The sequence below is a fragment of the Schistocerca cancellata genome, chromosome 4 (assembly GCF_023864275.1).
Source record: "Schistocerca cancellata isolate TAMUIC-IGC-003103 chromosome 4, iqSchCanc2.1, whole genome shotgun sequence".
In the NCBI taxonomy this organism is placed as follows: domain Eukaryota; kingdom Metazoa; phylum Arthropoda; class Insecta; order Orthoptera; family Acrididae; genus Schistocerca; species Schistocerca cancellata.
Genome location: NC_064629.1, coordinates 638,987,937 through 639,001,685, shown reverse-complemented (window position 1 = coordinate 639,001,685; position 13,749 = coordinate 638,987,937). Strand labels below are relative to the sequence as shown.

The window sequence follows — 13,749 nt, the reverse complement described above, 5'->3', positions numbered from 1 at the left end:
CACGCGGGAAAAACGAGCACTTACATTTTTCTGTGCGGACCCTGGTTTCTCTTATTTTATCGTGATGATGATGATGTTTGGTTTGTGGGGCGCTCAACTTCGTGGTTATCAGCGCCCGTACAATGATCCAATCTTTGCTCAGTCCAATTTCGCCACTTTCCTGGATGATGATGAAATGATGAGGACAACACAAACACCCAGTCATCTCGAGGCAGGTGAAAATCCCTGACCCCGCCGGGAATCGAACCCGGGACCCCGTGCTCGGGAAACGAGAACGCTACCGCGAGACCACGAGCGGCGGACAACTTATTTTATCGTGATGATCATTTCTCCATATGCAGGTGGGAGCTAACAGAATGTTTTCGCAATCGGAGGAGAAAACTGGTGATTGGAATTTCATGAGAATATCCCGTCGCAACGAAAAACACCTTTGTTTTAATGATTGCCACTCCAATTCACGTATCACGTCTGTGACACTATCTCCCCTATTTCGCGATAACACAAAACGAGCTGCTCTTTTTTGTACTTTTTCGATGTCATCCGTCAGTCCCACCTGATACGGATCTCACACCGCACAGCAATACTCCAGAATAGGGCGGACAAGCGTGGTGTAATCAGTCTCTTTAGTAGACCTGTTGCACCTCCTAAGTGTTCTGCCAATGAATCGCAGTCTTTGGTTTGCTCTACCCATAATATTATCTATGTGACTGTTACAATTTAGGTTATTTGTGATTGTAATCCTTAAGTATTTAGTTGAATTTACAGCCTTCAGATTTGTGTGACTTATCGCGTAATCGAAATTTAGCTGATTTCTTTTAGTACTCATGTGAATAACTCCACACTTTTCTTATTCAGGGTCAATTGCCACTTTTCGCACCATACAGAGATCTTATCTAAATCATTTTGCAAGTCGTTTTGATCATCTGATGACTTTACAAGACGGTAAATGACAGCATCATCTGCAAACAATCTAAGACGGCTACTCAGATTGTCTCCTATGTCGTTAATATAGATCAGGAACAATAGAGGGCCTATAACACTTCCTTGGGGAACTCCGGATATTACTTCTATTTTACTCGATGACTTTCCGTCTATTACTACGAACTGTGACCTTTCTGATAGGAAATCACGAATCCAGTCGCACAACTGAGGTGATACTCCGTTGGCACGCAGTTTGGTTAGAAGACGCTTGTGAGAAACGGTGTCAAAAGCCTTCTGGAAATCTAAAAATATGGTTGGCATCCCCTGTCGATAGCACTTATTACTTCATGAATACAAAGAGCTAGTTGTGTTTCACAAGAACGATATTTTCTGAATCCGTGCTATGTGTCAATAAATCGTTTTCTTGGAGGTGCTTCATAAAGTTCAAATACAGTATGTGTTCCAAACCCCTACTGCAAATCGACGTTAGTGCAATTTTTTTGAATATCACAGAATTTAGACTTGTACTACAAAAATGAAGGTTTGAGCACGTGTCGAAACATCGCTTCATACATGTTCGTCTTACGTAGCACGAACGACACCCACCGGACCACCATGCCTCTACTTTCCGCCCCCTACGCACGGATACATCAATTACATAATAAACGTGTAAAACTTCTCTTGTGATTTTCTCGTAACTGCCAGTGCCATGCTCCTTACTACTTGCACATTATGTTGCTTTAATGGCCTACTAAAGGTGTACCAAGTTTGAAGTAAATCCGTGATGCCAACGTCGTTGCGTTCCTTTGTTAATGTGTGAATGAAAGATGATAAGTGATCAGAATAAGTTCTACAAAGGATAACGGCTATCAATTCATCTGTGTTCCAGGACGAGATGGAATTACAGTATATCTAATAATATATTTAACTCCATTTTTGCACCTTGTATGCCTAATTCTTTTATTTTATGTTGACTTTAGGTGCCACACTCTAGTGCAAAGTTTCAGTTGATGCAAGAAATCAACGGAGAACTGTTTCTCCAGTTGGCTAAAGTAAAAATCCATTACCACACAAATTAACTTCAAACGTGGGCTTGGGAGAAAACAAAATTGCCCATTACATCAAACGGCGCTCACTGTGGGACTCTCAGCAAAATTACTCACTGCAACATTGTACTCTGTGAAAGTATCCGAACAGATGAATCATGAAGATATGGCCAGAAAAATAACATCAAGCAGCCAAAGCAGTCATACTGTTTTCAATTATCTGAGTACGTGATCTTAAAACTTTAAAGTTCGTGTACAGTACTGAGAAAGCAAGATCTAGAATTTACATTCCTAAAATTTGTCGAATTTAAAAGAATTCGGCGGCCTCCTAAGAATCCAGAGCATAATTTATTCCAACCCTGAGGTAAAATAGTAGTATTCACTCTTTACACGAATCCCAAAGTGGCTTGATGGTTTCAGGTCGTTACTAAAGAGTCGTTCTGTGGCTGGGTGACCAACAGTTAGTTAAACAGAAGCCTGATGTATGGAATATATTTCATATGCTTGTCGCACTGAAAAGAGCTGCCACTCAGTGTGAAGTTTTGTTTCAGCACCCTTTCACTTAGAGCCTGGGAATAGATGTGGTCATAAAGGTCCAGTAACCAGCATAATACACTTACGGTGCATTGCATTCAATATGTTCAGGCACAATAGTCTGGCGGACACATACACCATAACCCATAACTAAATCAAAAGGGCCGGCCGATGTGCCCGAGCGGTTCTAGGCACTTCAGTCTGGAACCGCGCGACCGCTACGGTCGCAGGTTCGAATCCTGCCTCGGGCATGGATGTGTGTGATGTCCTTAGGTTAGTTAGGTTTAAGTAGTTCTAAGTTCTAGGGGACTGATGACCTGAGACGTTAAGTCCCAAAGTGCTCAGAGCCATTTGAACCATTTTTTTAAATCAAAAGACGCAAAGGCTCTATAAATCAGTATTTGAAGGGTTTTGTTTGCTTTGCATGTAGTAACTGTAATGAATTTTTAAATATTAAGTGCTGCGATCGACATTATTATCAGGTCCCTGATGTGTGGTAGCCATGTAATCTTCTAACCTCTAATGAGGCCGAGAAACTCAACATCTCCAGAAAAAAACAGGATGGTCAGAAAGAGTCTGAAAAGCTTGTAAGGTTGCTGCAGGGTAGGTTGTGCTGAGAAACAGTTGTTAAGAAAAAAAATCGATGCGTTGCACCGTTTCCGAGTTCATTAGCCAATCACGCCGTGGCGCGCGCAAATTCAAACTGTCCACAAGATATGATTAGTCTCAGTTCTTCTTATAGCGTAGATGGTACTCCAAGAGACTGCTCAGCCTTTGCTCGGATTCGATCCTTACTATCGTCCTGTCAAATACACCAAATTAATAATTGAAAAATGTTCTTACAGTCCAACAGCAACATTATTTAATAAATTCCGGCCGTAATAACTGGATGCTCCAACCCAAGTCAGCGACATCCGCGATGTGCTGAACTTCGTGGGTTGGTTTTACCTCGACACCAGTTACCTTCTACACAGTGACCCGCGAGGGAACAAAGTCGGAGGCATCACTACCGCACTTCGTGGATCTCCAGTCGGGAATAAATGGGATTTGCAACTGCCACGGCTCAAGTGGAAAACTGTGGAAAAATCTTGCGTCCGAGGTTCTACCTGAGAGCGTGCGTGCAAGATAGTACAAGGTCGTAAATCGCACTATACCTACGAGCTCTTAACTCTCTTCAGTTCACCTAATACGATCAAGTAAATGCGACATGTGTGCGCAAGAGAATGCAACTGAATACCGTTTTGAGTGCCGTAAATTTCAAATAATCTGCAACGCAGCAAGAGAAATGCTGCGTTCTATGAACAGAGTCGCTATGCAACACATCCCAGTATCAGACGCCATCATACCACAATGGAATGCCCACCCCAAAACAAAGAAAAATGTTACGACCTGAATTTTCGGACACATAATTCACGCAATATTCTCTCTAAAAACGTCTGATGAATTGCATTTGTTGGAACGTACGTGGAATCAACATGGTAAGGAACAAACACGGAGGAAATATAGTGAAAACTTCGCAAATTTCCTGAAAATATCGGTGCACAAAGAAAATGGTGATATGGGACTCTAACTTATTTGTTCCATTTTTTCTTTTGTGTTTTTTTCCCTTAATTTAATGTGATTTCGTAATCTGTTGTAGCGTCTGAAGTACTTATTTACTCTCCTATGTACCATGTGCTGACATCCTTTTTTTCGTTACATAACACTTTATTAAAGGAGCACTGATAGAAAATTAAACACCAGAATCTTGTCTCAAGATTGTTGTTGACCTTCTTGGTGTGGTGCCCATTCCAATACATGTCTGTTTTGTATATTCAGAATAGGAGGCTGGTCTACTGAATGAAACTGCCTAAGACTGGACCTGTAAAACAGGTAGAAGAATCTTCATTTCCTTTATTTAAGGTTCATTTTATTTCAAAGCAGGATGTAAGCTTTGGAGGTGAAAATGTACTTCGAATGTCTGCTGCCAGTTTCTGTTCCATCTCTTTACTTATTTCCGTCAGGAGTCTATTGATTTAGAAGATGTTTATTTTGTTATCTCCAGAAAAAGTTTTCGACGAAGTGCTTTGATGATAATTGGTATTTACGTACAGCGTCCAGTGAATTTTTTATTTTTCCATCTGGCAACCAAGTAACGACCCAGGCTTTAAGCTCTTATGACGGACCGTCGATGCGACCATCTGCTGACAATTGCGTTTTGTCCTTCGTTCTATTATTTTGAGTTCAGAAGAACAGTATGTCAAGATATTCGTATATAAATTTGCATTATGAAGAAATGAACTTTCTGCTTTCGTTACACATCACTCAGGTTTCAGTTTTCAAAAGGAATTCTCGCCTCGGCACATGGTCTCTGTGGAACACTTACAATTTCAAATGGTTCAAATGGCTCTGAGCACTATGGGACTCAACTGCTGAGGTCATTAGTCCCCTAGAACTTAGAACTAGTTAAACCTAACTAACCTAAGGACATCACACACATCCATGCCCGAGGCAGGATTCGAACCTGCGACAGCAGCGGTCTCGCGGTTCCAGACTGCAGCGCCAGAACCGCGCGGCCACTTCGGCCGTATTACAATTTCATTTCATACGCTTTATTTCCTGAATACGTTCATTATTGCTCTAATGGCGAGAAGATTATGCATCACCTTTAGTCGTTACATCACATTTTCATCTTACAAGGCTCATGAAAGTAAATATTGTGGGACATTCTAAAACATAAGCTAATATTATTTTCAACACAAGCTTACGTTTTTTTAAATAGACCCCACGTATTATTTCTTTCGGTAACTCGAAAAATCACAAAAGAATGGCGTTGGTTGCATCGCAAAACGTCAGCTACATCCCGAGTAATTGCAAAGTGAAGTTGACGCTTGAAATAAACGAAACGCGCCGCTATTGCACATCTCGGGATGCAAGCGTGAAACACATTACTCGAAATCGCGATGTGATTGACGTACTACGATGCAACATACGATGTACTTATTGCTATTTACGCTGTTATTAAGTGGATACAAACAATACAGATGTCCAGCCACACACCTACGTAGAACTACCTCATGCTCTCTATTAGATCCTGGGTCAGCCATTAATTATGTTTATCATGGCCGGTGATATTTGGGTTTTAGTTACTGTTATGTCCATTCTATTACTGTAGTAAAGATCAATAAGCACGAACGAGTAAACCCTTTTCCTATTTTTCATTGTGTATGACTGGACAAAAAAAAAATGGTTCAAATGGCTCTGAGCACTATGGGACTTAAACATCTGAGGTCATCAGTCCCCTAGAACTCAGAACTACTTAAACCTAACTAACCTAAGAGCATCACACACATCCATGCCCGAGGCAGGATTCGAACCTGCGACCATAGCAGTCGCGCGGTTCCGGACTGAATCGCCTAGAACCGCTCGTATGACTACACATCTGTATTGTTTCCAGTCCACTTAATAACAAAGTGTAAATAGCAATAATTACAGTGTTTGCTGCATCTTAATGCGTCAATCACATCGCGATTACGAGCAACGTACGGTTCGTGCTTGGATCTCAGTATGTGCAATGGCGGCGCATTTCGATTATTTCAAGCGTCAAATTAGCTTTACGATTTCTTCGTATGTAATTGACGTATTGCGCTGGAACCGACGCCATTCCTTTTGTGATTTTTCATATTAGTGATTGCGTAAAAAACAATATGGAATTTCAAGTTAAAAAACCATAAGTTTGTGTTGAAAATAATATTTACTTACGTTTTAGAGTGTCTCATAGTATTTACTTCCGTGAACCCGTGCTTTAAATCCATATCGCATTTGGTGACACCGTCCCTGGAGGGCCACTTCAATGTTAATTAACTCGGAAACGGCGCAACGCATAGAATTTTGTCCTGAGCAATAATTTTTCAGCACAAACTACCCTTCAACACCCTTACAAGCGTTTCAGACTCTTTCTGACCACCTTGTATAAAACCGCCAAGGCGACTGAAACATGACAGTCTCTAAATTCAGACTGTTTTTAGTGCTCCTTCTGCTAACTCCCTAATTATGAGTAGGACTACCCAAGGATATTACGCCCTCAATTAGTCGAAATTCATTTGATGACATCAGATATATTAGGTATAGCTCTACCAGCCAATAATGATATATGAAAATTTGTACTGGGCCGAGACTCGAAATCGGATTTGCCGCTTTTAGCTATCGTTCGCCTTAACCACTACAGCTGTATGTACACGCTCCCCACACAAAAACAACACCGCCTTCATCCTTAAATCTGGGCTCGAGTTCCAGATTTTCATATGTCACTATTGGGTAGTAGATCTATACCTAATATTGCTGATGTCAAGAAATCCATGTTCAGCAAATTAATTTCAAATTATTTCGTTCAGCTGTGGATCGTCAACCGTTTCTGTTTTGTCGTATATGCATGTAAGTTTTACAAGCCTAAGCGGGACACGACGATAACAACATTGGTCTCCGTTCCTCGTTGTCTCCTTTTCCCTGCTGCAGGAATCCAAGTAATGTTGCGAGCATTAGGTAATGAATTCAGTGGACTGCGATATAAGAATGTAGACAGTGTGACACATTCGATTTTGGATTAGTCCAGGCAGTGTACACAGACAGCTGGAGTTGTTAAGGAGACCATTCGCAATAAGTGAAAAATACGAGTTCGATTCCTGGTCCATCACAAATTTTCGTATGTCAGTAGTGGGTAGTAGATCTATAACTCACAGCGCTGATGCCAAGAAATTCGCATTCGGCGGATTACTTTCGATTTATTTCTGACAGCTGTGGGTCGTCAACAGTGTATTTCAGACACGCATGTAAGCTTCAGTTAGTGTTGTAGGACTTCTGTGGTTTCAGAGGCACTCCTATTGTTGAATAGAAAAGCCTGCTCAATAGCCGTTTCCAGCAGAGATATATTGTCAAGAATAAACTGGTATCTCCTGAACCAATGCTGAAAGCGAATAAGTAATCATCTGGATTCTAGGATATGCAGAAAGCGACGATGGACCAGACTACCCACTCCCAGGACTTTCCTGTGCAGCTGTAGTCGGATCCACGAACGATGGCGGTTCGCACAGGTCGAGACAAGGACGGGGAATGCTTTGTTGCCGGTTCCAAGAGACAGTTGCGGTTCGCGCATAAGCGTCCTTTGCGCTCGATGTACGCATGTGTCCCGCAATTTATGTCTCTCGCTTGCTTGTGTAAAATTTCTCGCTTACCGCCACCATCAGCCATGACTACTCGCAACAAATGGAATAAAAATTCAATAAATAACTCTCTGTGATCTCTTTAAATGGCCGCACTGCAAACAGCATTCAAAGCACAGCGCTCAGAACACTGCTGCACGCTCACTGGCTTTCGTAGAACACGTGAGGTTGGTGCGCAGAACGACCCTAAACTCGACCGCCATCGTTCGTGTTTCCAACTATAGTAAGGTAAAAGTTTCTCAGATACACTGAGTCCTCCTTTTTTTAAGGAGGCGAATCAAAATCGTTTTCTCCGTACGAGCAAGAAACTGTCCTGTCTTCCGTATGAAGTTAGAAAGATCAGAAAACCTTTTGTTAGCATTTCCAGTCAAAACGCACCATTTTACTTTTCACATATTCTCATATGCCTGATCTAACGCAAACAATTCGCCACAACAAAGCTGGTGTTTAGCTTTCTACCAGTTCTGTTAAAATAACGTAATGTATGGCACGATTCCAGAGAGATAATGGAACGATCTTCTACTGAGCTGAAAATGTCATAACCATATCAGTTCGGCTACAAACGTATTAGGCCTATCTAATCGGTGCTCCACGTCCTTCGTAACATGGGAGAATGCCATTTTCAATAATGTAATGGCCACGCCTGCTTGCTGTCTGTACCATTTAGTTTTAGCGGCGGACCAGGATTACGCGAAAGTCCGTTATCAGCAACCCCCTTTACAGAGGACAGAACATACCGTAGAAACAATTACAGGCATGTGTGACACAGAAGACAAAAATATAAAAATGATTAGAAGAGTCTCGTCTATGGTTATATCTGTTATCATGTAACCGGTTGAAGACAACGATGCACCAAGTTCCTGTTATCAAACATGCAGGCTTTATGCCAATAAGGATCTGTACAAGTTTAAACACAAAAGATATATAATGCTTAATAGTCTACTTCCGGGTGTTTAATCGAGTTGTTGTTTCCATTTTATGCAGAATACCTTGAGGTGGCGAAAGTCATGAGAGACCTGCAAATATCGTGTCGGACCTCCTTTTACCCGGCGTAGTGCAGGAACTCGACTTGGTATGGACTCAACCATTCCCTGGAAGTCCTCTGCAGAAACATTGAGCCGGGCTACCTCTATAGTCGTCCACAACTGCGAACGCGTTGCCGGTGTAGGATTTTGTGCACAAACTGACCTCTCGATTGTGTCCTATAAATGTTCGATGAGATTCAAGGCGGGTCATCTGGGTGGCCAAATCGTTCACTCGAACTGTCCAGAATATTCTTCAAACCAAACGCGAACAGCTGCGGCCTGGTGACATGGTCCACTGTCACCCATAAGAATTCCGTCGTCTGGGAACGTGAAGTCCATGAATGGCTGAAAACGGTCTCCAAGTAGCCGAACATAACCATTTCCAGTCAGTGATCGGTACGTTCCATGTAAACGCAGCCCACACCACTATGGACCCACCATCAGCTTGCACAGTCCCTTGTTGACGACTTGGGTCTATGGCTTCGGGGCGTCTACGCCCTACGCTAACCCGACCATCAGTTCTTACCAACTGAAATCGGGACTCATCTGACCTTGCCAAGGTTTTCCCGTCGTGTAGGGTCCAAACGATATGGTCATGAACACATGAGAGGCGCTGCAGGCGATGTCGTTCTGTTAGCAAAGGCCCTAGCGTCGGTCATCTGCTGTCATAGCCCATTAACGACAAATTTCGCCGCACTTTCCTAAGGCATGCATTCGTCGTACGTCCACATGGATTTATGCGGTTATTTCACGCAGTGTTGCTTGTCTGTTAGCACTGACGCATCAGGGACCGATGACCGTAGCAGTCTGGTCCCTTTCATCCCCCAAACCAACCAACCAACCACTGACGCATCTACGCAAACTCCGCTGCTCTCGGTCGTTAAGTGAAGGCCGACGATCACTACGTTGTCCGTGGTGAGAGATAATGCTTCAATCTGATACTATCGGCACACTATTGACACGGTGGATCTCGGAATACTGAATTCTGTAATGATTTCCGAAATGGAATGTCCTATGCCTCTAGCTCCAGCTAGTATCCCGTATTCAAATTCTTTTGATTCGTGTCAGGCGGCTATAAGCAAGTAGGAAACATTTTTACATAAGTCACGTGCATACAAATGGCAGCTCCGCCAATGCGCCTTCCTTTTATACCTTGTGTTCGCTATACTATCGCTAGCTGTACATGTACATATCGCTATGCCATGACTTCTGTCAACTCAATGCATTTCAACGACCGAACCAGTCATCCTCTGCACGAGTTACAAGTTGTACTGTTGCGTTTACTCACTGCACCGAAAGAAGACGAGTGTCGATCGTCGAAATGCTGTTCATTAAATGGAAACCACAACTTGACTGAACACCCGGAAGAACGCCATTAATCACTCACGCCGAGAAAGCGTGAGAAATTTGATGTTTCCTTAATAGCAAAGATCTACAGGCAAAGCTAATCCGACCGCTTATAATGCTTTTTGTTTCGTTTAAAAATTCAAATTGTTCATGTTCTGAAGATTACTACTTTCACGTCACGTGTGTTGTAGTGGTTACATGGTAATTGTTAAATCTAAAGGTCCATGAGAAGGAAAAAAGATTAGTCTTAAAGTCACCTCCACGACGAGGTCATAAGGGACGGTTTATATGCTCGGATTGGGGAAAGATGGAGAGGAAAATCAGCCATGCCATTTCAAAGGAACCTTCGCGGAATTGGCCTGAAGAAATTTTGGCGAATCAGAAGAAACCAAATGTGGATGGCCAGAGGGTGATTTGAGTCGCCTGCTCCCCATAACGAGTCCAGTGACTAGCCACTGCATCATCTTGCCCGCTCGAAAGGCCCATGATTTGATCCCACTTCGTGAATATGAAAAGCATCAATTTGCATTGTGGTTCAGATTCAGTATTCAAACAGTGGGTCTCCTTATAAATGTCTACATAGGTCGTCTCTTACGGCAGAGGAAGGCAAGAGTATATCACCTCGAACATGGCTATTTGTAGTACTTACTGGCTTGTCCCAAACAGCGCGTGGCAAACCAGCAATTCAAGTCACAGATATGCTCAGAATTTTTGAAGTACGTAAAATTTTCACACCACAGTGACGAGTTCAACTTGTTTCTTCTTGATCTGTCCATGAATAGCACGCACACACACACGCAAACACACACACACACACACACACACACACAGGCAATGCTCCACCTGTGCGGCGTTGGAAATTTCAAGATATGCTGGCGCTGTCAGGATCTAACAATCTTAATTCTTCCCAGCAGACAAATATATGAACATAACGCAATTTTAAAATGACTAAGTTTCGCACAAAGGAATGTTTAGATTGAAACAGAGAAAGCCTGTTATCTTGTATTTCTGTACATTGCACAACATCAGCTAGAGAATTATCCTCTTCATTATCATTAACAACGTATTTCAGTCAGATCAATACAGTAACTAGATGAGCGTACGGAATCAGTTTAAAATATGATACGGAAGAGAGGGTTAAGAGTTGCTGAGCATATCATGAAGATGGATGTTGATGAAATATATATGGATCTCTACAGACTTGACAGGGAACAGTTGGATGAAAATAGTCAGGGAAGGTTGGAAAACACTTGCAATGAAGGGAAAAAAATCCAACACAACAGTGCAGGAAAACGGTGGAAAATTACAGGTGGGGTGATACTAGGATCAGATCTAAGAGCACGGAAGGAGAGAGGATCAGGAGGAATGAGACAATGGGGAGATACTGGGAACAACGAAGACGTACTGAACAAGTCACTCGTCATTCTAAAGGAGTGAAACCAACCAAAATATTATAAATAATAAATATACCTCGGTTAAATTTCCATTGAGAACATTATTAGACGGATCTGTAAGTACATGTCAGCTGTAATTCTGCATCAAACAATGGAGCAAGCTATGCGCTAGTCAACGGTGACTGATCGTACCTCCATGACTACATATTGAAAACAAGAGTCGTTGTGGCTACGAGAGTGGATTTGTGTAAATGGGCTCTCCACGTAAACGTTGCGTGTCTCACATAACGCAGGTCAAGTGTAAAAAAACTTTGTGTTCTGCCTTACGGCAGGTCTTGTCATGGGGGAAGCCCCGTCAGAGAGGTCTACCGCATGGGCGTCTCGGGAAGTGATTGCAGTGGTGGTTTCCCGTTGCCTTCCAAGGGTGACGATAAAATGATAATGAGGACAACACAACACCCACTCCCTGAGCGGAGGAAATCTCCGACTCAGCCTGGAATCGAACCCGGGCCCCTTGGCGTGACAGATCGCCGTGCTGACCATTCAGCTATCGGGGCGGACAGGTCAAGTGTAACCACTCAAGAAAGCATTATTTCTTTTGCTTAGTTCTCGATAATGGATATTTCATTTCATGTGGGATACTGTGCCGAGGTGCCGACGCAGCTGAGAAATTTGTGGCTTCACTTTCATGGGCAGCAGCTCACCTGTCTCCTGCAATTCCATGCTGGTGAGTCGTGCTACGTCTCCAGGTCTGCGCGGGTACGAAGAATCGATGAAGGTGTAGCCTCCCTCCAGGCCTCCGTGAACGAAGCTCGTTCTGTCCGATGCTGGGCCAGTGGCGGGGTTATGGCTCCCACGTCCCTGCAAATTGTGATTTGTGTCAAGAGCCTTGAATGGTACCACTGCGTGCTTACTAACCACAGTTCTGCAAAACACTACTAAATTAGCAGAATTAACTGCACAGACAGAATGAGATTTTCATATACAGTAAGATTTTTTTAAAAAAAGGTAGCTAGAATTCTGTTATTTCATGCAGTTACGGGCTACATTTCCTTCGAGGTCGCGAGATAGTTCGTATGCTTACAGCATAGTGCAGCATAGTTGCTAGTAAGTGTATTCGGCTTGGGTCGACCGGGCTGCCACGGTTGTTCCTGCACAGTGAGGTGCCGCCTGCAGTAATAATAAAAACTTAAATTAATGAACCAACGCATTGGCTGAGGTGCTGTCCCATGCCACCCGAGCTGGTGAAAAGGCCATCCATTGGCACAGCCTCACTTCTGTACCGGTCGCTTTCGATGAACATTCCTATCTGAAGCAGCTAAGCTGTGCTGACTGTGCCTACGTTTACTGACTGTCGATCACAGACTGCTCTATGTATATACGAATATGATCAGGCAAAGAGGATAGTGGGCACAAGATCCACTCGAATAAGGAAATAAAGGCATGCTTTAATAGGGAATGGTACGAAATCTGGTACAGGACAGAAAGAGCGAGGAGGACATACTAGACCCTCCCTAACACAAAAAAGGTCAAGAATATCATATTTCCCCCCGACTGTAGTAGCTATACACTAACTGTCGGGACATGGTCCAGATATCAGCTACCGTACTTATCAAAAACTTATGAATGTGGGGCAAGCGGCCCCAGAACCACATCCTCTAGGAGTGTGCCATTAGACGAAATTTTACAGACCAGAATAGGAAAGTATTTGGTAATACACCAGTCTACAACATTATATGAACTGTGGAGCTGTGGTACAAGTTGAACTTGCTGACAGCTAAAATATCAGCCACACGGCAGAGAGACGACCAAGAAGAGACTGTGAGGTAACGGACGAATTGTGGCGCACTGGAAATATTTTAAGTGCACAGTTGGCGGCCACCGTTCGGGGCGTTCGGCAAGCCGCGGCTCGTTGGCAACTGCATGATACTGCACAACGTCCGGACCACGTGGTCCATCGACCGCGTGGCTGGGAATTCCTTGGCGACACTGTGTCGATGAAGGAGACACGTCGGGAGTGTCATAAGATGGCGGACTTCGTGAAACCTTGTTGGCATACATTTCACAGTTGGTATAGACTAGAAATTAATAGTAACCAGATTAATCACGATTCCTCAAAAGGAACATGTACACTACCATTATTTTCACGACGATTCTGATGGTGTAAACAGATTTTCAATATCTTTATTAGTTTAAAGTTTAGTATCTGACGATAAATTATACAATTAACACCCAGCAATGAAATTCCAATATTTAAACGGTTCATCTGATTTTGTCGATCGAC

The 13,749-nt window shown here is 43.0% G+C and overlaps 1 protein-coding gene across 2 annotated transcripts in view; it reads right to left on the bottom strand.

Moving 5' to 3' along the window:
- Positions 1-13,749, bottom strand: part of LOC126183235 (MAM and LDL-receptor class A domain-containing protein 1-like) — a 433,083-nt gene that overhangs the window by 180,588 nt on the left and 238,746 nt on the right. For both annotated transcript variants that reach the window (XM_049925025.1, XM_049925024.1), the window contains exon 8: positions 12,170-12,326. In XM_049925025.1, the coding sequence (XP_049780982.1) occupies positions 12,170-12,326 (157 nt within the window). The remainder of the gene's footprint in view (positions 1-12,169; positions 12,327-13,749) is intronic.